Source organism: Clarias gariepinus, chromosome 16 (genome assembly GCF_024256425.1).
Source record: "Clarias gariepinus isolate MV-2021 ecotype Netherlands chromosome 16, CGAR_prim_01v2, whole genome shotgun sequence".
Classification (NCBI taxonomy): Eukaryota; Metazoa; Chordata; class Actinopteri; order Siluriformes; family Clariidae; genus Clarias; species Clarias gariepinus.
Window position 1 is genome coordinate 21,712,364 of NC_071115.1, and position 25,569 is coordinate 21,737,932.

At 41.7% G+C, this 25,569-nt stretch overlaps 1 protein-coding gene across 2 annotated transcripts in view; it reads left to right on the forward strand.

Moving 5' to 3' along the window:
• Window positions 1-25,569, forward strand: part of abca3b (ATP-binding cassette, sub-family A (ABC1), member 3b) — a 53,573-nt gene that overhangs the window by 13,344 nt on the left and 14,660 nt on the right. For both annotated transcript variants that reach the window (XM_053514354.1, XM_053514355.1), the window contains exons 4-20: window positions 452-579; window positions 960-1,125; window positions 3,356-3,615; window positions 3,720-3,836; window positions 3,994-4,114; window positions 7,723-7,896; window positions 8,022-8,203; window positions 10,664-10,810; window positions 10,961-11,090; window positions 11,208-11,362; window positions 12,637-12,792; window positions 20,054-20,264; window positions 20,477-20,627; window positions 23,371-23,469; window positions 24,368-24,566; window positions 24,657-24,966; window positions 25,081-25,354. In XM_053514354.1, the coding sequence (XP_053370329.1) occupies window positions 452-579; window positions 960-1,125; window positions 3,356-3,615; window positions 3,720-3,836; window positions 3,994-4,114; window positions 7,723-7,896; window positions 8,022-8,203; window positions 10,664-10,810; window positions 10,961-11,090; window positions 11,208-11,362; window positions 12,637-12,792; window positions 20,054-20,264; window positions 20,477-20,627; window positions 23,371-23,469; window positions 24,368-24,566; window positions 24,657-24,966; window positions 25,081-25,354 (2,980 nt within the window). The remainder of the gene's footprint in view (window positions 1-451; window positions 580-959; window positions 1,126-3,355; window positions 3,616-3,719; window positions 3,837-3,993; window positions 4,115-7,722; window positions 7,897-8,021; window positions 8,204-10,663; window positions 10,811-10,960; window positions 11,091-11,207; window positions 11,363-12,636; window positions 12,793-20,053; window positions 20,265-20,476; window positions 20,628-23,370; window positions 23,470-24,367; window positions 24,567-24,656; window positions 24,967-25,080; window positions 25,355-25,569) is intronic.

Consider the following 25,569-nt stretch of genomic DNA (forward strand, 5'->3'; position numbering starts at 1 on the left):
TCAGCAACCTCAGATCATCCAGAGTCGTGTGCATTATGGCACTATGCATGACTCTTCAAGCGCTTCCCTTCTTACACTGATGCAACAATGTCTCTGAAATAGGGTCAGTCTGAACTCATTAGGTCATATGGTCAACGCTCCACGATTCAATCTTTATGCTCTTTAGCAAGTGGTTTTCTCTTGGGGCTGTTTAGTCCCAATCCTGGGTGTTCTCATCATATTGCACATGGAAATGCTCTTACTTTAACTGCTGAACATAGCTGTTTTTTACTGTTGATTTTTTTTTACTGCGAAACTCAAGTGAAACAACAAGTGTTTAAGTAATCACCATTCATGATTTTTTTTTTTTTTGTTTTTCCAAATACATTTCTTCTTTTTTTTGGTCAGGCAATGTAGCATTGAATTGTTTCCACATAAAAACATAAAAATATATTTTGCTTTCTTTTTGCAGTGCGTGGGTTTGAAACTGAACATCAGTTTGAGGAGTTTGTAAAGACAGACCCTGAATCAGCAAAGATCCTGGCAGCAGTGGTGTTTGAGCACTCTTTTACTCAAGATGATGAACCTCTCCCACTTCAGGTGCAAGATGAATGCCTAAAAAACAAAACCCTGTTTCCTGCTAAACCTGTTTAAAAAATGCTTAATAAAATGTTAACTGTTTCTGTGTTGTGTAAGTAGTGATCATGAAGTGTGGAACAGTCAAAACAGTAAACCTAAGCATGAGGAATTTGACCTTTAGAATCACTGGGCTTGAATTATATTAAAACTACTGTAGGTTTAATTAGTTGCACTGGGTTCATGCCCTGGTGTCTGTTTATCTCCTTGGTGGAAGGTCACATTGCGGGATAGTTATAATGTGATAATTTATTTATTTGTTTATTTATTTATACATTTATCACATCTCTGTCAGTAAATGTCTCCAATTTCATATTTTTCTTTGACCTGACTTCTCCCTGCAGGTCAGCTATGATCTGCGCTTCACCTATAGCCCCCGGAATGCACCTTCCAGGGAAAAATCTGAGCTGAACCCGAACAATGACCTCGACTGGCACACTCTCAGCCTATTCCCGCTTGTTCAGCTGCCTGGACCTCGAGAGCAGCATGATTCTTATGGAGGCACTCCAGGTCAGTAGATTAAATGCTTCACCATTTTGTTATTGCCGACTTCATATAAGAGTCAATTTAAATTAGTCAGCTTTTATAAGGGTTTTCTTCAGTTCCCAAGCAGTTGATATCATATAGTAAGTCATGGCTTAGTCATCAGTCAATTATCCACTACATCAAGCAGTAAGGACTGTTTATGCTTTCTTTCCATGTATTTAACTGGTTGATTAACCTGAGGACACAAGCTACATGCAGTAATGTTATCAGCACTTGAGGTGATTTGAGCTCATGTAACAAATAGAGTTGTGTTTTTATTTGGGGAGTTAACTGGATCTTATTCAGATTCATTTAGTTTCGAATATAATAATGTCTTCAAGTGCTACTACTGTGCTACTACTCCAAGTGCAGTTACAATCTAAGTTCTCAACTTAACATGAACATCTCTCCAGGTTATAAGTGAGAGCTTTGTAAACACATGTTTGTTACTTATTGCCTTTTCAATGATGTTTCTGTTTCAGGGGTTGATGATTGTTAAAAATGGTAAAATGATTTAAAGGCTCTGCTTAGTGCCTATGTAACACATTCATTATATAAAGCATTGGATAAATACGTAATTAATGAATGATGGAGAATTTATAAAAATAGGAATTTTATGTCAAGTTGAGAACTTTTACACGCTAGCATGCAAAGACAATATTATATAAAAATAAAAAGATCTGAATAAGATCCAATCAAGTTCCCATATAAAAATGCAAACGCTCAAGCCTACTAATGCTTAAGAAGTGTAAGTGTCTAAGAAGTGTAAATCTCCAACCTGAGCTGAGAGAGTTGGTTTTATAAACTCTATGCCTGCCTGCTCTCACAGATGTTGTTCAATAGTCACACCTGCTCTCTTCAGAATTTTAACTTGATGGATAATTTATCCATTTTGGTTATTTAACCATAAAAGTCATATAAAGGCAGGCTATTAGTTGAGGTTCTAAATATACATTTTCTGTCTTATGCTATGAATAAATCGATAAGTGCAATAAAAAAGCCTGCATGCTGGAGTTTTACTGTGGATATTAATAAGGTAGATGTGAATAAGCACTGATTTTCTTTTCATGATTTTTAAAAATTAATGTTCATAAATGATGCTAGATCATAGTTGCAAAGGGATTGTCTAATATGGGTGGTGTTTTGGTGAAATTATATTGGTGACTCACAGCTCAAGGTCCAAGATTCAGGGTTGGATTACTGTTCGTGGAATTTACATGAGCTCTCAGGTTTCTTTGGGTTCTCTGATTTCCTTCCTCTGGGTTCTCTGATTTCCTGTTAGAGTATATGGAAGTAGGTATATAGTGCCTATGCTAAACTGTCCCTAGGCATGCATTTGTATGTGTGTATGCCTCCTCCATCGAAATTTGTATAAAATAAAAAAAAATGTGTACGAATCAAAATGATAAGATAGTGAAAGTCTTGAGCCACACCTTATTTCTGCATATTAAATTAAATTAAATTAGATTATGTGGGTTAAATGAAAGAAAGTGCTTAAAAATAATACTTAAGAATTGGTTGTTTAAGTAACAACTTGTGTAACCTCTTTTTCCTCCTCTCGTCTATTCTAACATCTCAGAATTCAGCATCACCAGTAAACTAATCACCGGCCTGATCATCTGTCATCATGTCATCTGTCATACCTGTTTTCAACTGGTATATGCCTTAAGTTAAATGTTTATTTTTAAGTGATTCATAGGTCACTGTGTGGCTTAAAAACTAAAAACGTTCTGAACGTATCTGAAACTGGTCAGATACAGAGACTGGACTGAAAATGAGAGACAAAAATTTACCAAAAATAAGTGCCAAAAAGTCCTTGAGGAATCCTGGAGAACTATTCCTCTACACTATATTAAAAATACACATCTGGCTCTTTGGAAGCAAAAAATGGAGAAATGAGGGATGTTTTAAGACTTTTTCCCAGTACTGTATGTATTAATTTACTCTATACTGATTGTTCTGAGAAACCCATTTATCAATGTCTAGCAGCATAAAGTTGCTGAGTATTTTTCTGATTTACACTTGTACAGGCGTCACAGGCGGATATTTTGGGGGATGCAGCTGAGCATGTATACCTATAGTCATGACTGTGTGTGCTCCTACTTAGTGTCATATAAATTACAAACCATAGGACGAGTAAAAAAAGCAGGCATTTATCATTGCTGTAGTGATAAATGAGTAAGAAATATATTTTTTTGCTGTCATGTACAACAAGGTTATTACCGTGAAGGCTTCCTAATGATCCAGCATGCTGTGGACCGAGCCATTATGAAGGCGTACAACAGGACAGCGGCGACTGCCCTCTTCATGCAGACATGGGTTGTGTTGTCACGATTTCCTTACCCAGCTTTCATCTATGATGTCTTCATCTTGGCTATCCAGAACCAGCTGCCCCTTCTGCTGGTGCTCAGCTTTACTTACACCTCCCTCAATATTGTCCGAGCCATAGTGCAAGAGAAAGAAAGAAAACTCAAGGTATGTTTGTGTAACTTGTGGACAAGATGCATGAAAATGGTATCCATATTTAATAGTGTTATTTTGTGTAATTCCTGAATAACGTTGTAATGTTTTTCCCCCAGGAATACATGAAAATGATGGGTCTGAGCAACTGGCTGCACTGGAGTGCCTGGTTCTTCATGTTCTTTCTTTTCCTCTCAATCTCCATCTTCTTTGTCACCTTGCTCATCTGTGTCCAGGTGAATTTTCCTCATCCTCCCTGGCTTTATTTTGTAATGCTGTTTACTCAGTCATGGGTTAGCCTTTCAGTTATAAATACATCTTGCTGTTGATGGTTATCTATCTCTAAATGAGCCTGTTTATAAAGCATGTCTTATTGTGTTCTTGATGTTAAAGGTGAGTCCAAATGGAGCAGTGCTGACCTATAGTGACCCTACGCTAGTCTTTGTCTTCCTCCTTGTATTTGCTGTGGCTACTATCAGCTTCTGTTTCATGATCAGCTCCTTCTTTTCCAGAGGTAACATCTTTAGACTTAAAAAAGATATATATATGTGGTACTATGTGTGAATCCCTTCCATAATCTGAACACAGTAATCTATATACAAGAACCAGCACCTTGTTCATAATGAACAGATATTTAAGATCAACCCTTTTCCATCAGTATAAGTCTTTTGCCCTAGTTACAAGTTTATCAGCCATGCTGACTGTCTTAATCCCAAATTTGCTTTATTTGTATTTACTGTAGCTCAAGTGTTTACAAGACCAGGTCAAGGTTATTGAGAATGTTTCCAGCTAACTAATTTATCCAGCATTAGTACTTTAAAAACAAAAAGGCTGAAAGGGAATTTAGAGAAAGTTTGCTTTTAATAAAAAAGTGCAGTATTCAGGGGCTTTAAATGCTTGATGAAATCTGAACTAACGTATTATTGTATATACAGTTGCATTCAGACGTTAACATACTGTACACTCCTCATGCTTATTGTGGGCTTTCAGTGATTTTTTTTTTTTTGAGTTTTCTAGGAAACATTGATTGTAGAACATATAGAACACTTTCTTCTTCTTTCACAAGCAGGGTTTCTTTTTGCAGAAATTAGAAAACAAACACAAAAAGGGTAGATAAGCAGGTCTCGGTGGACGTTTCAGGCTCCATAGCTCTATAGTTAGAGTGGTGGCTGAGTGATTAAGGCTTTGAACTATTGATCAGAAGATTTCTGGTTGAAAGCTTAGTATTAACAAACAGGAATAAGGCCATTAACCTCTAATTGCTCAGTTGTACCACGACCCAACTCAAGCTGCTTTCAATAAAAGAATCGGCTTAATGAGCCAATGTAAATTTAAGAGTTGGTAGGAAGCTACTGTACAAGTTTGCCATTGTTGACCTTTAACCATGTTATTTTGCCCTTACATAGACCTCAAAATGGTTTTTACTGTCTAGTTTTGTTTTAGTTATTGACTGGTCTTTCAGTAATACCAGTGCAGTAAAAACATCATATGGCCAAAAGTAAAGAAATGCGTGACAGACAAATCCAGATGTGCTTGCTGACAAACTTTTTTAAAACCATGGATAGTAATTTGGGCCCCCTTTGGCTTTTAAAAAACTTTGCTGGGAAGTTTTGTACTGTGGATGTGTCTATTTTTCCATTCAACCACAGAAGCATTAGTGGGGTTGGGCACTGATTTTGGGGAAAAAGCCCTTGTTCCTTAGTTCAAGTAAAGGGTAATAAACTGTATGTGTACAACATTGTGGCAATAGTTTGAAGAATATAGTTTGTCTCTCACATCATCTCCCACATTAATTTATTGTCAGGTGTCCACAAGAGGGACGTGAGTGTGATAATGTCATATTTGCCTATTGCCAGTGTTTCCCAGCATCATGCCACAATATTTTTATGCCCTTTATTTACTCTCCATTTTTTCCCAATTATTTTTTGGATGTGTGTCTGATGAACTACAATGGACATCCTGTCATCCTGCCATCACCCCTCTGGATACCTAACAGCCCTGACCAGGTTAAAGCAATACTGAAGATAGATGAATAAATAAATGAATGAATGAGTTTGTTTTCATTGGTAAAATAATCATTACAAAAGTGTTGTTTGCATTGCTGGCAAATTTGGAGCATTTTTAGGTCCCAAACCAATTAGAGCCACATGGTCCACATTTTTGTCCATCCTCATGTGATGTGATGGCATAGAGCAGAAATGTGAACTAGACTGGTATGAGCTTCACAGGTTTATCTCATGTATTTCTTACGGTTTCTTGATGCATGAATAATTTATTAGAAATGTATCAAGTTACAAGTGGTTCTCACTGTTTCTCACTGGTTCATGCCTTAAGCTAGATGTTTGCTTTTTTTTGAAGTGTGAATGATTCATAGGTCACTGTGTGGCTTAGCAAACAAAAACATATAAGAAAGTCTGGCTCTTTGGAAACAGAATATGAAGATATGAGAGGTGGCTCAGGACTTTTGCACATTATTGAATATATCAGAACATACATTTCGAATCTGCATGTTTTGTTAACATAAACTTATTTCATTTATAATTTTTATATATAGACAATATATGGTGTGTGAAGCACTCAGCACTAAAATAAAATTACTTTAATCATCACAGAGGTTCATTTAAAACAGAAATACATGTGTGGTTTTCAAGATATCATTTAAAAAAGTTATTAATAAATTATGCCATGAATTTATTACTATTAATAAATTCATGGCATTTTTATTCTATGGTTAATAATCCAGTGACGTTTAACATTGAAATCCTTCTTTCTCCCTTTCTTCCCTTGGTGTTAATATTTCTATACGCTCAGCATAGGGAGTTCGTAAATAAATCACTTCTGTGTTTTATTAATCACTTTAATGGTATGTAAAAATAGGACTTTTGGCAGGGAACAGCTCTTTCTTTTTCTCCAGTCTGTAAAGGGATGAAGCACTCGGCCTCCTACAGACATAAAACAAGTTGCAACTGGGCCTTAATAAATATCTGTGCTGTCTCATTACTTTCTGTTCTAACACAGAATGCCACATTGTGATGTGTAAGGGGGCCCTAAGAACCTTTTGTGCTTGTCCTTGCATGTGGATGTAAAAATAACCAAGAGAACAATTTTCTTTTACACTGGCACAAGGCCTTTACCATTTTCTTCTTTTTTCTCCCCATTTTTTTCCTATCTGTGGCTCTGTCACATGGCTGCGGCACACAGAAAGGAGTGTGTGCACATAATAGATTGAAGACATAAAATATGTGGAATATCACATGTACCTGCCACGTGTGTGTGTGTGGCCATGTGTTTTTTTTTTTGTGTGTGTGCTCCTTTTTCAACTAGTTGCCTCCAAAGAAAAAAAATGTCAGTTTGACCTACAGTAGTGGGGTTTTGACTATTTATCAGGTCACTATGAGAAAAACACATAACAAATGTGGTGCATTTGTTTCTCAACTGGTGGGTCTTGAACCACAATAACCATGACCTATTATGATTATGTTGCGGATGCCTGGGTATGAAAAAAAAATGGCAATAAAGCAAATGACAGTTTTTGAAGGTAAAATCATGTCACATGTAATGTATCTATAAACAATTTGATCTAACTTTTTAGATCAAATTGATTTAATTTCCCTCTTTCTTAGAAGGAATAGAAGAAACTAAATGTAAAGGTTTTATTGCAAGGTCGATGTAAAGACAAGCCAGTTTACATAAAATATGGCTTCATGTGCAAAAAAGTCAAGTATGGTCTGTGCAGACAACAGTGTGTTTTGTGTGGTTGAGAATCCTTGCTGAGTCTGAGCCAGACTGTGGGTCCAGGTGAAAATATTTATGTTGGCCTGGTCAGTATATCTAACTTGAGGTACTGCGGTTCACACTGCTCTATCTGCCATGTGCTTTCTATAGATTCATCTTTTATGTTTGAGTCTCCTGAAGATTTGGTGCATTAGAAAGATGTCAGACCTGTAATTATATTGTAAAAAAAAATGCAGTAGTTAAGTTAAGGCTGGTGATCATTACTTTAAAACCGTAATAGTTTAATTGCAGAATCCTGGTGGGTGGACATATTATTGGTCTTCTAATTTACTCTCTCTCTCTCTCTCTCTCTCTCGCCCTCTCTCTCATACACACTCTTTCACACAGCTAATGTAGCAGCAGCGGCAAGTGGTTTCCTCTACTTTTTTAGCTACCTGCCGTACTTGTTCCTGTGGCCAAGGTATGACCTGCTTACTCACTCTCAGAAAGTGTCTGCCTGTCTCATCTCCAATGTGGCCATGGCTATGGGTGCCCAACTTATTGGCATGTTTGAAGGCAAAGGTATCAGCATGACTGTATTTCTCCCCAAGACTATATTTATTCTTAATGAATAAGTTCATTATCTTTTGTTTTCCCATGTGGTAATTGCATTAACCAGACTAGCTTTCTTATCCTATTCTAATTAGGCATAGGGATCCAGTGGAGTAATCTGTTTGAGCCTGTGACTGTGGATGATGACTTCTCACTGGCTCAGGTTCTTGGACTCTTGCTGCTGGATGCCATACTGTACAGCCTGGTGGCTTGGTACATCGAGGCAGTGTTCCCTGGAGAGTACGGAATGCCACGACCATGGTACTTTTTCATTCTGGTAGGTGGTTTTGATGTTCTAATTGTATTATTACATTTATGTATATCCATTTCCACTTTATCATGTGAAATCCTAACATGTATGAGGCTTTTGCTAAATTCAGGTAAACCTCAAATGTTCATTTCATTGATATTAATTAATTATTAATTTATTTTTTTCTTTGCTATTATAGTTTTCTATTATTAGTATTAAATAAATGTGGATTGCATTTCATACAAACCTCTGTAAATTAGTTGGGACTAGAAGTGGTTTAAACATTAGTATACAATATGATTGATTAGCATATTTGACTTCCTTCCCTTTTTTTTTTTTAATGACATATTTTTGGGGGGATTTTTCCCTGATTTTCTCCCTAATTTAGTCATGTCCAATTCCTCCCCATCACCAGGGGGCTCTCACATTAAGGCTACTCCTACTAGTCAGTCAGGGAGAGCTAAAGACTATCACGTGTTTCCCCCTAACCACGTCACGCCAGCCGGCCGCATCTTTTCAAACTGCTCGCCAACCAGTCTTCTGACCAGTAAAATTTGAGAAATCAGCAGTGCAGTGGTGTACATTAATTGTTTATTTATTATTACACATTTTTTTACAGTCTTGTGTAGTTTGTACACCCTCTTTTCATCCTATGCATTTTTGTGTAAAAGCATGATAAAATATTTTGATTGTAGTGTAGACAACAACATTTTCACTGTGCCAATATTAATTTAACAAAAAGGAAACCAAAAGGGAAAAAAACATGTGGGCAATACAAAGTACCCCTTATGTTTTTACAGAATTTAAGAGGTTAAGTTGCAGCCAGATACTGATAATCATCAGCCCTTGATTAATTGATCATCAGCAGATGTGAAGACAGTTTTCTGGTCTAGAACATGTGGGTGTGTGTTAACACAATGCCAAGAGGGAGACCTAAGCAATAGTCTTCACCTACAGGCCTTACTGAGCATGTTAAATGTTTAAGTCTATGATAGCACAATTACATTGACTGAACTACTCTGGTTTATTTGGAAAGATTTCCATGAGAAAACTAACATGGAAGCATGACTGAGGTTTGCAAAACTCCCTCTGAACAAAGGCCAAGACCTTAGTGGAGTTACAGTACTTGACATTAATGCACAGCACCATGTTTGGTTTAACATTTTAGCAGAAAAACCTGAAAGTCACTGTCACAGGTGATGATAAAAGCTGGTTTTGCAGCCACAGGACTGACAATGAACTTCTCTATGTACTAGACTATTCTAAAGGGAAATGTGAGGACATTTGTCCGACAGCTAAAGTTAGGTAAAAATGAGTTCATGCAACAGGACAGTAATCCAAAGCACACCACTAAATCTATATCAGAGAATGGCTAAAAAAGAAAAAAAATTGGAATGGCCAAGTCCAGATCTCAACCCAACTAAAATGCTGTTACAGGATCTTAGGAGAGCTTAACATCATAAGCGAATGCCCAAAAACCTAAATGAAATAAAGCAATGTTGTAAAGAAGAATAGACCAAAATGATGTGAGAAACTGAAAATTAGTGATGAGTCGTTCATAAACGATTTGTTCTTTTTGACCGATTCTTTAACATGACTCAGAAGAACGTATAGTCTCAAAGAGTGATTTGTTAATTTTTTACTGGGCATGCATGCGCAAAGCATTGCAAAACCTCTGTAGGTTATGTACAGGAAACAAAAATGAGTAGTTACCTTTAAGTCTTTTAGTCCGAATCGCTCGTTCTTCTGCTATGTAGTGCGTCTAATAGATTCAAAAGAACAAACGTCTCGGACTAGAAGACTCATTTAAAATACTGCTCAATTCTGTTTCCTGTATAATGCACTGCATAGCGTCTATAAGAGTCACATGACGAAAGAACAATTCGGAGCAGGAGATGTTATGGTGAGCTGCTCGTTCTGTTTATCATAAAATTTCCTTAGCTGCATTGTAATATTTTCATCGCTGGAACTATAGACCAAATTGTTGTATGTAGATGTGTTGGGGGTTTGTTTATTAAAAATGTAGCATTTTATTTAATTTTTGATCAAAAGAACGAAATTATCTAAATTACTGATCCAAACTTCCCATCTCTACTGATAATGTCATACAGTAAATGATTACCGATTACAATAGTTTAAGTTATTGCTCCCAAAGGTGGATCTACAAGTTATTGAATCATGGGAGTACTTAGTATTTCCCATGTTTTTCTTACGTTTTTTTTTAAATTGCCTTCTTTGTTGTGTCTGTTGAGCACTCCATGTACCCTCCATATCAGACAACATTATATTAGGTTTTAATTAAAAAACAGTAAAACTGAAATTCACTCAGTAACATAGTTAACAGCCCTGCACATGTTTAAGCATGAAATATTCCTATGGATGCACAGTTTAAAGCTAAGGAGTATATCAGACTCAAATAAGCATATAGCATTTTTTTTAAATAAAAGAATATAAATATTTCATAATGTGTAACACTTGCTACGACAGCCTTCATACTGGTGCAACAGCCCTCGAGTTGCCCTGGTAAAAGAGAAGGAGGAAGAAGAGGATGCAGAGAAAGCACTAAAGGGCGAGTTCATTGAGGAGGAGCCAACTGGATTAGTCTCGGGGGTCAAAATCAAGCACCTGACCAAGGTACAAGGAATGTGTGTATTATTTCGAGGGTAGGTGGTTATTTAGTGTGCAAACACAGTCATTATGATCTGCATGGGGGCTGTTTATATTAGGCCCTATCCATAAATCATGTAAAAGATTTAGCTGTAATTAATATTTTCTTGATTACAGGTTTTTAAAATGGGCAATAAGACCAAAGAAGCAGTAAAAGACCTTACATTAAATATGTTTGAAGGCCAGATCACGGTGCTGCTTGGACATAATGGGGCCGGAAAGACCACCACACTGTCTATGCTGACTGGTGAGCTACATAACTGATTTAACCAGTGAATACTAGGTTCCTTCTCCTCATAGTCATCCTGCTCTTATTTGATCTTGCTTCCCACTCACTTAATGTGTTATTTCTTGTTTTTTCAAGGCTTGTTTCCTCCCAGCAGTGGCCGAGCTTACATCAATGGCTATGATATATGTCAGGATATGGTGCTGATCCGCCGTAGCCTAGGTCTGTGTCCACAACATGATGTGCTTTTCGACAACCTCACAGTCCGTGAACATCTGCTTTTTTATGCCCAGGTAATTAAGTTTAGCTCTAGAAATTAGAAATAAAAAAATTATATGATACAATGTAAAGATTTATAATAGAGAGTCTAAAATATGTGAAACGTCATATGGACTTGTGTGTTACAGTTTATTTTAGAAAAGTATAAAATTGTTATTACCTGGTAATTTTTTTATTATAGCACATGACTGTTTAACTTTCAAATCTGATTGGTTCCAGGGTACAGTGAAATCTCAGATTATGAGTAACTCGGTTTATGAGTGTTCCACAAGACGAGCAAAGATTTTTAATCAATTTTGACTTGGAAAACGAGCATTGTCTTGGTTTGGTCCCGGGAGCACTGAGTATTATGTATCATGCATGCGCTTCTTGATTTGATGCCGAACGTCATGTGATCACAACTGAGCCAACATTTTTTTACTCTCTCTCTCTCTCTTTGTCTCTCTCTCTCGCCTTTAATGTGTTTGTGTGTGTGTGTGTTTGTGTGTCACTCACACACAATCGGCACGGTGTCAAATTACGCGCACACACACACATAACACACACTCAGCAGCGCAGGGGAGAGAAAAACGCACACACATGCCTGTGCGCATAAATGGAAAAACTTATCTGTCGAGTTTTATTTTTACTTTATATTTTGTGTTAATTATTTTTATGTATTTATTTTTTTGGGCTGTGGAACGAATTATTTTAATTTCCATTATTTCTTATGGGAAAATGTGCTTGATTTACGAGTGTTTTGAAATACGCATATGCTTTCGGACCGAATTATGCTCGTAATCCGAGGTTCCACTGTATTTATAATTTTTTTAACATCATGACTAACAGTTGTGCTGACTCTTCTTTGTAATGTATTTGTTAACATAGTTATAGTTAATTACAAAGTTCAGGTCACATAATTAAGAACTAAGCAAAGTCAGTGGATTATAACATAATCGTAAAAGTATTAATCTATAGAAGCGTGGCTGGTAAGGGAGCGATTGATGATAACATAAAGTAATTGATGATAGGAACAGGAACTAACCTAATAAACAGGATAGCAGAAACTAACTGGTTTTGTCTATATTATACTATAAAAAGTATGTCATGTTAAAAATATAATGGTAGACAAACTGCTATGTTACAAAAGGAGTAAAACACACTGGGACATGCTGTTATACTATAGTGAAATAATCAACTTTTATTCATGCTGTCTTATTCTTGATAATTTAATAGCACATCTTATTTTAGGTCTTACATATGCAGTTTACGATTGTAATGTTCCACTATTTCTCCTTTGTATCGCTAGCTAAAGGGCTACCCTTGTGAGCAGATTCCAGATGAAGTGGAACGCATAATGCTTATCCTAAATCTGGAAGATAAGAAGAATGCACGGTCAAAGACCCTTTCAGGTGGAATGAAGCGCAAGCTTTCTATTGGAATTGCACTTATAGGAGACTCAAAGGTCAGTCATGTTTTCTATGTTGTATGTGACTGTAATGAATAAATATCATGTCTTTATTCATTATGCTTTTGGCTTAGTGAGATCAGGTGGCTGTAAATAATCATTAAATAATTAAATAATATTATATTCTGTTGATCTTAGGGCTCAATGAACTGCTGAAGTTTATGTTTTTTCATGTTCTCATTGATCTCCCGTACCAGAAATATCAGCAGTTATTTAAAAAAAAAATGTTTTTCACAATTAGAGAATTTAGTATAAATACTGGATGCAGTTACTTAGACCATCACTGTCACGAACTAACCGGAATGATCAGAAGACTTAGCACTTAGCGGTTAGCCCTTTGTAGCGTGGATGGTAAACCCAAACGCGGAAGCACGCGAGTAGGCAGGATAACCACGCGATTTGGTCTAAGGACTCTCACGAAAGGGGAGCAAGGGAAAAACACAAATTTAACCCGCGTCCTATAAACACACACTCGAATCAGAAAGTAGACCCAAGAAAAGTGAGTACTCACAAAATGGCAGACAGGCGATCTGAATCGGCATCGGGCGAACTCAATGACTGAGTGATGTGAAGCGCCATCTTGGCTCCTTTTATGCTTCCTGTTTTCGCGACCGTTCTACTTCCGGGTCCTAGTGCCGGTCGCAAAACGGGTGTGTGTGACAGTACCCCCCTGTCCAGGACCGACTCCCGACGGTCCTGGGGTGGAGGATACCCGGCGACGGTAGTCCCTGATAAGTTCCGGGTCGAGAATAAACCGGGCCGGAATCCAAGATCGCTCCTCGGGACCATAGCCTTTCCAGTCGACCAGGTATTGGGTGCCTCGGCCCCTAGGACGCGAATCGAGGATCCGACGTACGGTGTAAGCAGGACCACCGTCAATGATTCGGGGGGGAGGAGCAGGGGGGGAGGGTGGAACCATAGGAGACGTGGTGAAGGGTTTCAGCTGTGACGTGTGGAAAACCGGATGGATTCGGAGCGCCGCAGGCAGCTGGAGCCGGTAGGTGACAGGGTTGATGCGGAGTGTAATGCGGTATGGGCCGATGAATCTGGGTGACAGTTTCTTTGATTCTGTGCGGAGATGCAAATTCTTTGTTGACAGCCATACCTTGTCACCTACATTATACATTCGTCCCGGTGGGTGTCGGCGGCGATGTTGCGTAGCGTAGCGGTGGTTGGCCCTTTGGATAGCTTGATTAGCTTGTCTCCACAGCCGCCGACACCTGCGAACCAACTGTTGGGCCGACGGTACGTCAACCTCCGGTTCTTGATGTTCGAACATCGAAGGCTGGAAACCGTGGCATACCTCGAATGGACTGAGATTTGTGGCCGAAGAAACATGGAGGTTGTGAGATAGCTCAGCCCATAAGAGATAGCGGGCCCAGGAGCGCTGACGATCGGCGACAAAACATCTGAGATAGCGCTCCAGTTGTTGGTTGGTCCGCTCCGTCTGACCATTAGTCTGAGGGTGGTATCCTGATGACAGACTGCAGGTGGAATTAATCAGACGGCAGAAGGCCTTCCAGAACCGGGCAGTGAACTGGGGCCCCCTGTCCGAGACGATGTCTTTTGGGAACCCATGCAAACGGACTACATTTACATTTACATTTAGGCATTTGGCAGACGCTCTTATCCAGAGCGACTTACAAAAAGTGCTTTAATGTTTACAACATTGGATACATACTTACACTGGGTTAACTAGGTTAATAACTAAGTACCATTAGTCCAACACAACTGAGGTTTTTTTTTTTTTCGGGGGGAGGGGGGTTAGTCCAAGTACTGGAGAAACAGATGCGTCTTGAGTCGTCGTTTAAAGATAGTCAAAGTCTCTGATGTACGGACATCTAGAGGAAGTTCATTCCACCATCTAGGTGCCAGAACAGAAAAGAGCCTGGATGAATGCCGCCCTCGATCCCTGAGAGATGGTGGGATGAGGCGAGCAGTGCTGGAGGATCGGAGGCAACGTGGTGCAGTGCGTGGTGTAATTAGCGCAGAGAGGTAAGTGGGTGCTGGGCCATTTTTGGCTTTGTAGGCAAGCATCAGTGTTTTGAATTTGATGCGGGCAGCTACAGGAAGCCAGTGCAGGGAGCGGAGGAGTGGGGTGGTGTGGGAGAACTTGGGAAGGTTAAAAACGAGTCGTGCTGCTGCATTCTGGATCAGTTGCAGAGGACGAATCGTGGACAGAGGCAAGCCTGCCAGGAGTGAGTTGCAGTAGTCCAGTCTTGAAATAACAAGGGACTGAACAAGCACCTGAGTAGCCTGTGAAGAAAGAAATGGGCGAATTCTTCTGATATTGTAAAGAAGAAATCGACAAGAGCGAGTAAGGTTAGCGATGTGTGGGGAAAATGACAGATGATTGTCCACGGTTACCCCAAGATTGCGGGCGGTGGTTGAGGGAGTGATTTGGTTGTTGTCCATGGATATCACAAGGTCTTGACCTGGAGATGAGTCACAAGGGATAAACAACAGTTCGGTTTTACTGAGATTGAGCTTCAGCTGATGAGCAGCCATCCAAAATGAGATGTCTGCCAGACATGCTGAGATCCGGGTGGAAACCTGAGTGTCAGAGGGAGGAAAGGAGAGGACAAGTTGGGTGTCGTCTGCATAACAGTGGTATGAGAATCCATGCGATGATATGACCTTACCAAGAGACCGGGTATAGAGGGAGAACAGAAGAGGACCAAGTACTGAGCCCTGCGGGACACCAGTAGAGAGTCTACGTGGGGCAGATGTAGATCCCCTCCATGTTACCTCATATGACCTATCTTTAAGGTAAGAAGCAAACCATTGCCACGCTGTTCCACAAATTCCAAGGCTTGTTAGGATAGATAATAGAATCTTGTGGTTCACGGTGTCAAATGCAGCTGACAGGTCCAGGAGGATGAGGACAGATGAAACTGAAACTGAGGATGATGGACTACGTGCTCTAGAATCAGCTCGGCTGTCTCTTTAGCTGACGGGAGTCCGGGAAGAGCCACCAGGTGCACAGCTTTGGAGAACCGATCCACGATGGTCATAATGGTCGTCTTTTCTTCTGAAGCCGGCAGGCCCGTGACGAAGTCGACGGCAATGTGCGTCCAGGGTCGGCGAGGAACCGGTAGTGGCTGGAGCTCACCAGGTGTCGGCTGGTTGGTGGTCTTGGCCCTGGCGCACACTGGGCACGCCTGAACGAACTCCTCGATGTCCGGGATCATGGAGGGCCACCAGAAGGCGCGTTGGACGAACTGGAGGGTGCGTCTGGTGCCGGGATGTCCAGAGATGGGTGATGAGTGGCCCCACTCCATGACGTCGCTCCTGACCGCTTGAGGCACGTAGAGTCGTCCAGGCGGCACACCTGCCGGTTCGGTCTCCGCTGCCTGTGCCTGGCGGACTCTGGTCTCTAGATCCCAGTGGAGAGGTGCGATGATTTTTGAGGAGGGGAGGACAGGCGCGGGTTCCGCCCGGGTGGCTTCCCCCTCATATTGTCTGGAGAGGGCGTCGGCCTTGGTGTTCTTGGACCCCGGGCGATAGGACAGATGGAAGTTATAATGTTCAAAAAACAGGGCCCACCGCGCCTGCCTCGGGTTGAGCTGCTTGATGTTCTGGATGGTGATTAGATTCTGGTGGTCGGTCCAGATGATGAACGGCTCGCTGGCGCCCTGGAGCCAGTGTCGCCATTCCTCCAATGCCCACTTTATGGACAACAGCTCGCGGTCCCCTACTCCGTATCGCTGTTGAGTGGGATCAAATTTTTTGGAGAAGAAGCCACAAGGGTGTAACTTCTGATCTGGACCTCGCTGGGAGAGAACAGCTCCGGCGCCCACATCCGAAGCGTCCACCTCCACAACGAATTGTTTGTTGATGTCTGGATGGAGAAGGATTGGAGCGGTGGTAAAACGTCGACATAATTCATGGAAGGCGGAGATGGCGGTGGAGTTGAGGTGGAAGTGATGAGACGATGGACGGGTCAGGGCAGTTAGGGGTGCTGCAACTGTACTGTAGTCCCGGATGAAGCGACGATAGAAATTCGCAAACCCGAGGAACCGTTGAAGCTGCTTAAGGGTCTTGGGTAGGGGCCAATGACGCACAGCTTCTAGTTTCTGCGGGTCCATGGCCACACCCTGGGGCGAGATGACAAAGCCCAGGAACGTGGTGGAGCGCTCGTGAAAAGCGCACTTCTCCAACTTACAATACAGTTGATGGGCGAGCAATCTCTTAAGGACCGCCCTGACGTGTTGGGTATGTTCTTCAACTGTTCGTGAGTATATCAGGATGTCGTCCAGGTAGACGAATGCCCACCGCCCCAGCATGTCTCGCAGGACATCATTTATGAAACTTTGAAAGGCGGCAGGAGCATTACAGAGTCCGAAGGGGATAACAAGACTTTCATAATGTCCAGTGGGAGTGATGAAGGCCGTCTTCCACTCATCGCCCTCTCTGATACGCACCAAGTTGTAGGCGCTCCGAAGGTCCAACTTCGTGAAAATGGTGGCACCAGAGAGGGCGTCCAGGGCAGAGTTGGTAAGAGGCAGAGGGTGTCGGTTTTTGATGGTAATGTTGTTTAGCCCCCGATAATCGACACATGGGCGAAGTTCACCCCCTTTCTTCTTTACAAAGAAGAACCCCGCGGCGGCGGGCGAGGAGGAGGGCCTGATGGTACCTTGGCGAAGGGCATTCGACACGTATTCCTCCATCGCCCGTGTCTCGGTGGGTGTGAGAGAGTATAAATGGCCGCGGGGGGGAGTCGAGCCCGGCTGGAGGTCAATCGCCAGGTCGTAGGGGCGATGAGGTGGAAGATGGATGGCGCGTCTCTTGCAGAACACTTCAGCCAGGTCTCGATATGCTGGAGGGATGGCGTTGGTGTCGACATCGGGGGCCTCGGACCCCCTAGAGCACGTCCCGGCCGATGCCGGTAGGCAAAGTTCGCTGCAGGCCGGTCCCCATTGTAGAATCCGGTTCTGAGTCCAGGATATGAGAGGGTCATGTTGTAACAGCCACGGATGTCCAAGGATGATGGGTGGTGATGAAACGGATGTTAGATGAAATTGAACCTGTTCGTGATGTTGCTGGATGATCAGGGTAATGGGTTCTGTCTGGGTGGTGATAGGGCTGGATGATAGGGGCCGGCCATCTACAGAAGTGATGCGAACGGGCTGGGATAACGCCTCAGTCTTTACCCCCAGTTCTTTGGCATAAGAAGAGTCAATGAAGTTACCTGCGGCACCGGAGTCGATGAACGCGGTGCTCCTGACTCGTTTGTGGCCAAACTGGAGGCTTACTTGGACCGTGAGACGGGAGATATTGGTCGTGGTGGCGAAGAGTTGGAGGCGACCCGGTGAGCTCTTCCCCTCGCTCACTGGGTCTGGGCGTTTCCCGGCCGGAGAGGACAGATGGCTCTGTGGTGGGCTCCTGACCCGCAGTAGGCACAGAGTCCCTCCCTGAATCGCCGTTCCCGTTCTGCAGCGGTCAAGGAGGCGCGTCCTAACTGCATGGGTTCCCCGGCTCCGGTGTCAACCACGGCAGGAGGTGGAGAACCGACAGGTCCATGAGTAGTGGAGGTGACTGTGGTTGGAGTTCGTGGAGTGGAAAACGCGAAGGTGGGTGTTGGCGGCAGGGTTCTCGGAGCTGGCTTCGGGCGAGATAAGAGGCGTTGGTCAATTCGGAGGGCGAGTTGAATCAAACCCTCCAGGGTGGCAGGAAGCTCCTGCCCGGCTAGCTCGTCTTTTATCCTAGAAGCCAACCCCTCGTAATAGGTGGTCCGGAGCGCGGCGTCTCCCCAGGTGGCTTGTACGGCGAGAGTGCGGAAATCAGCCGTGTAGCGGCTCACGGACGAACTTCCCTGCCGCAGGTGGTACAGCTTGGTGTCGGTCTCCACCTCGCCCGCAGGGTGTTCGAATGTTAACTTCAGCTGACGGGTGAATTCATTGTAGGAATGGGCGGTATCCGAGTCAGCACGAAGAACTGCCGTGGCCCACTCAGCTGCCTGCCCCGACAGCAACGAGACAAGGAGAGCAATGCGCAATCGATCGGTGGAGTATTTGGTGGCATTGAACTCAAACACTAGATCGAGAGCAGTTAGAAAAACACTGCATCTCCCGTCCGTGCCATCCCACTTATCCGGTAGAGCAAGAAAGACATCAGAAGTAGGGGGGGGGAGGGGGGGCGGAGCTGCGGCCGCTGCGGCGGGCGAACGGTTAGCCGCGCTAGCAACAGCCTCGCGAAGGGCCGCGTTCTCCTGCCGGAGCTCCGCCACCGCGCAAGGCTTGGACGCTCCGGCGAAGAGTAGCGAGCTCTCCGTTTAGCTTGTTGATTAGCTCGGCGTGCCGATCAACCACGTCGCAAAGGTGCGCATAATCCGCTGGGTTTACCGCGGAGGACTCAGTCATTCTGTCACGAACTAACCGGAATGATCAGAAGACTTAGCACTTAGCGGTTAGCCCTTTGTAGCGTGGATGGTAAACCCAAACGCGAAAGCATCGCGAGTAGGCAGGATAACCACGCGATTTGGTCTAAGGACTCTCACGAAAGGGGAGCAAGGGAAAAACACAAATTTAACCCGCGTCCTATAAACACACACTCGAATCAGAAAGTAGACCCAAGAAAAGTGAGTACTCACAAAATGGCAGACAGGCGATCTGAATCGGCATCGGGCGAACTCAATGACTGAGTGATGTGAAGCGCCATCTTGGCTCCTTTTATGCTTCCTGTTTTCGCGACCGTTCTACTTCCGGGTCCTAGTGCCGGTCGCAAAACGGGTGTGTGTGACAATCACTTTATGATGAATCAGCCCACCCAATTCAATGACAGCATAGTAAGCGCATGATAAGTGCATGATAAGCGCGTGGTCAGAGTGTAGTACAATCTGATCGGACATAGTAATAATTCGGTTCGATCTCACTGGACCTGGTGAGCTCATGATTATGTGTGTGATGGGAAATCAGTGACGACATGATAGCAGCATTGAGGAGCTGACAGAGAAGTGTCTAGAAGGTAGAATGAACTTGGTAAATCCAATTTTTGTTCATTTTGATCATGTTCCCGCTGCATTCTTGAATATTTGCATGGAGATTGACGGAGAGAAAGTAACGTTTGTCTTAATTTAATCCATGTGCGAATGCTTATCTGCTTACATACTAATACTGATCAGATTTAATAAGGCTGCACATTACTTAAAATTCAGCAACAATTTTGTGTTACACAAAAGAAACAGCAACGTCTGTTTCTAACCCATTGTGGAGTTATTGTTTAATGCAAAGTCAGCTTTGCTGCCATTTTTTTGTAGGTGGTAATGCTGGATGAGCCTACTTCTGGCATGGATCCATCAGCTAGACGAGCGACATGGGATCTTTTGCAGGGTGAGAAACGAGGTCGAACCATTCTTCTCACCACGCACTTCATGGATGAGGCTGACCTACTGGGAGACCGCATTGCTATTATGGCTGGTGGGGAACTCCAATGCTGTGGCTCACCTCTCTTTCTCAAGAACAAATATGGTAAATAGACCATAAACTTGGGGAGGGGTCGACGGGATTTTTTTCAGTTTACATGTATACCTTATTATTGTTTCACAAGTCTTAAATACTTATACACATGTTAAGATGCCTTAGCTTCCTTTCCCTACACATGTACTACTGATGACCGAAAGCATCATACATGGGGGTATATGTAATAAACTGTTAAACCTTGTTCTGTCTATTTCTCCCAGGTGCTGGTTACCACATGGTGATAGTAAAAGATGCGATGTGTAATGTATCAGAGATCAGCCGACTGGTCCACATGTACGTGCCGAATGCCACCCTGGAGAGCAGTGCTGGGGCTGAAATTTCATACATCCTGCCAAAAGAGAGCACGAGCCGGTAGGACAGCACTCTGAATGTGTGTATTGTCTAAACAATACACATACAGTACATATGCTTCACCCATAAATTTAACTGCCAACATTTTTAATTAACAGTTGAATTAACCAATTATGATATATCGGTGATATGATATATAGCTCATCCATGATGAGCACCTAAATTGAAATTTTTACTTACTGTTGAGTTGCAGAATGTTTGTACGCCATTTCCTCTGAGTCCATAGCCTTCAGTAAACTTCATATACCAGCTTGGCTTTTAAACCCAACATTTTATTATCTGAAATTTGCTGATCTACTACACTAGTGTTCATAACACTAACTAGAGTTAGTTTGTGAAATAGACCAGTTCAAATATTTAAATAAAACTTTTGTACTTTTTTAAAGAAAAGTGAATAATAAAAGTAAAAGATGTAAGTAAAAACTCATTGAACAGGCCTAGACAAAAATTATGGTACCCCTAACTTAATAGTTTGTTGCGCAACCTTTTGAGGCAATGACTGCAATCAAACGATTCCTGTAACTGTCAATGAGACTTCTGCACCTCTCAGCAGGTATTTTGGCCCACTCCTCATGAGCAAACTGCTCCAGTTGTTTTGTTGGAGGGCGCCTTTTCCAGACGGCCTGTTTCAGCTCCTTCCAAAAATGCTTAATAGGATTGAGGTCAGGGCTCATAGTCCACTTTAAAATAGTCAAATGTTTTCCTCTTAGCCATTCTCGGGTGTTTTTTAGCTGTGTGTTTTGGGTCATTGTCCTGTGACTGAGACCAAGCTTTCTGACACTGGCCAGCATATTTCTCTCTAGAATCCCTTGATAGTCTTAAGATTTCATTGTACCCTGCACAGATTCAAGACACCCTGTGCCAGACGCAGCAAGGCAGCACCAGAACATAGCATATGCCTCCTCAATGTTTCACAGTAGGGACAGTGTTTTTTTGTTTTTTTTTGATATGCCTAATTTTTTCATCTGTGAACATAGAGCTGATGTGCCTAGGCAAAAAGTTAAATTTTTGTCTCATCTGTCCATACATTAGGACATTCTCCCAGAAGCTTTGTGGCTTGTCAATATGAAGGTTGGCATATTTCAGTCTGACTTTTTTTATGATTTGTTTTCAATAATGGTGTCCTCCTTGGTCATCTCCCATGTAGTCCCCTTTGGCTCAAACAATGACGTATGGTGCGATCTGACATTGATGTTTTTTGAGCATGAAGTTTAACTTGGATCTCTTTAGAAGTCTTTCTGTGCGCTTTTGTTACCATTCGAATTATCCATCTCGTTGATTTGCCATCAATTTTCCTCCTGCAGCCACGTCCAGGGAGGTCGGCTACAGTCCCATGGATCCTAAATTTCTGGATAATATGTGCAACTGTAGTCACAGGAACATCTAGCTGCTTAGAGATGGTCTTATAGCCTTTACCTTTAACATGCTTGTCTATAATTTTCTTTTAAATCTCCTAAGACAACTCTTTCCTTCACTTCCTCTGGTCCATATTAAGTGTGGTACACACCATGTCACAAAACAACACAGTGACTACCTGAAGCCCTATATATAGGTCCACTGACTGATTATAAAATTTGTAGACACCTGTGATGCTAATTTGTGGACACGCCTTGAATTAACATGTCCCTTTAGTCATTTAGTCACATTATTTTCAGTCTTTTGTCGGGGGACCATAATTTTTGTCTTTGTCTCTGGCCTGTTTCAGTTTTTTATTTTATTTTTTAATTACGTTGAAGCATGTTTGAAAAGCAACGTCTGACTTTCATTGGTTAACATTCATAGAATTTTTATTATTATTTTTATTATTACAGATTATTATTTTGTCAGATTAAAGTTATTTCTGTGACCATTGAGTTTTTCTTTCATTGACCGAAGGGTACCAACAATTTTGTCCATGTGTTTAACTGATTTAGCATAATAGCTTTAAAATCACTGAGCTAAAACTGTGAAGAAAAACATCTACAGTATTTTCATCCTTAATCAGCCTGACCTTGGACTGTCCTTTGACTGCTACACCTTTTTTTTTACTTTAATTTTAAAAGCTATCTTAGAGCCAGGAAGGGGAAATATAGCCATTGATTTGTCTGTTACAGAGTGTCTGTCTCCTTCTCACATACTAACCACCATTTAGGCAAAATCAATAATGCCATGGTCCTCCTTATGCTTATTTCGCTACAGCAACCTGTGCTTTAAGCCTTTATATTAGCCAATTGTTTAGTTTGTTTTTAATATCTTTGTAGTTCATATGGCCATTTTTTACGCCGTGTGTTAATAGATGAATTATTGGTACACAAAAAATGTAAAACATTTCTGTACTTAATTTTTAAATGTTTACATTGCTTGCTTTTTATATCAGATCTGCCTGGTGCTCATTTTCTGCTGCTGTAAATGGTCCCACATCAATAAGCTAAAGATATTTTATTTCAACAAACCAGTTTATTTTTCTGTAACTGTAAATTGTAACATGTCATTTGTAGTCACCTTATTCAGTGTTACCCAAAAGAGGATAATTTCCTGTTTATGTTTGCTTTTCGTCAAGGTTTTATCCTCATGCCATCTTGAGGGCTTTTTTGCCACATTGTCACCTCTAGTTTTCTCACTATGCACCTAAATCTTGGTTGGTTTGTTTATGACACTGTGAAGTGCAATACAAATGCATAAACAATTTTAATACAATTTTATGCACACTTGAAATTTTATAGTATATGATTTATCAACTTACAGCCCTTGTGGACTTTTGCAGATTTGAACTCCTGTTTGCTGAGCTGGAAATGAACAGAGACGAGTTGGGCATTGCGAGCTATGGAGCATCTGTTACCACCATGGAGGAAGTTTTTCTTAGGTACTTGGATAGGACCAAATGAATATACATTATTTAGCTGAAAGCTTTGGCCACCTGACACATCACATCGATGTGTGCTTGTTGAACATCCTATTCCGGATTTATTCCTTTTGCTTTTATAAGAACCTAGACTCTTGGGGGATTTTACTAGGCTTTGGAGCATGGTTGTGTGTATTTATGCTCATTCAGCCACTAGAGCAATAGGGAGGTCGGGCACTGGTGTGCAGTTTCATGCACAGGGACTTTGTCACACTACTAATTGTTATAAAAGATGGTACGAAAGTTCAGGGAACAAAGATTGTACTGCTACAGCATACAAAGACATAAAATTGTTTGCTTTCAACTTGATGGTCAAGTGTCTAACATTTTGGCCATATGGTATACAAGCTTCTTTTGTCCTACTACTGTTGAAAATGTATATCTAATCATACGTTATTAAGGTGCTATGATGTTTGAATGTTAAAATTCCTTTAGCAGGATGCTTAAGTCTTCAAGAAAGGGCTTCAAGAAAGTTTTTTAAGCCCTGTCCATTTCAGCCTGAATCTTAAAGGACTGGAAAAAGTAACAAATCTAATTTATTTGCACATGTCCTATCCAGTCTTTTCTATTCCTTTTTCAACATATTGTGAAGCTTTGAATAGATAATTAATATTGTCTCAGTACAAGGTGACCATGTTGCTCTATAAGGAATAAAGCAAAGACCAAGAATCAGAAATTTTATTTGTAAATTGTGCCAAAAGCACGATTAATAGAATGTCTTGGAGCAATTTACAAGGTGCCTTTCTGTCACTCTATTTTCCTCCTTTATTTGTAACCCAATCCATCTGCAAGGTTAGGTATAGCTAGGTTGTTTGTTGACCCGATTGTTTTATATCTTTGTGTGTATGTGCATGCACAGGGTCGGCAAGCTGGTAGACTCCAGTCTAGACATTCAGGCCATTCAGCTTCCAGCTCTACAGTACCAGCATGAGCGCAGGTCACATGACTGGACAGTTGATGACGCTAGCAGTATCAGTGGCATGACTGATGTGACTGACTTCACTGATAGTGGTACATTGATCTCTGAGGACTGCTCTAACATCAAACTCAACACAGGGGTCAGTGTCTAAGAGCATAAAATAATATAGTTTCTGTTTTGAATGACCTCTCTTTCCTTTATGTTATTAACCAAAATTCTTCTATATTAGGCTAAGCTGTACATTCAGCAGTTCTATGCCATGTTCCTGAAGAGGGCACTGTATAGCTGGCGGAACTGGAAAGTGATGGTGGCACAGTTTTTAGTGCCACTTATCTTCACAGTAGTCGCCCTTGTGGTGGCCCAAACACTCCCTGGACAACACAAAACGCCGGAACTTCACCTAGCACTCAGCCGTTATGGCCAAACCACTGTGCCAATGGCCCTGGATTCCGACGCTGGACCCCTGGCTACAGCACTTGCTGAAGCCTATGCTGCCCAACTTGCTACCCAGACAGTCACACCAGTGACCAATCTAACTGGTAACATCTTTGAAATGAGATGAACATACAATAGTGACCTTTGTGAATAGAATGCAGTAAGCAAAAACTAAAAGTGAATCAGAAGGGTTGAATCAGTGTGTTCTATCTTTCCAGACTTCTCTGAGTATGTATTGAACAATGCTATGAGAGAAGGCGGAGCTTTCAACGAGCACTGTGTGGTGGGTGCTGCATTTCGGGGTCGAACCAGCAGGTTTGCTGAAATCACTGGCTACTTCAACAACCAAGGCTACCACACACCGGCTACTGCGCTTATGCTGGTGGATAATGCGCTGTACAGGCTCCTCGCTGGCCCTAATGCTTCCATCCAGACAGGAAACAAACCCATGCCCCGCAACATGTCTGAGATAGCCCAGAGCCAGCTCTCACAGTGAGTCTGAGTGGATTCCAGGTGTTGGTGATGGAATAGTTCTTACTAGAAGACAAATCCATCTGAGCACATGACAAAGGTGCTTCAAATGATGGAACTAAATTTATGTTTTAATTCTGCCCCAAATTCTTTAATTTGTTAACCAAGCTTCAACTGAACTATACTGTATGTCATTGCCAAAAAAAACCTGTGCTTGCAGTGTATTATGTAAATAT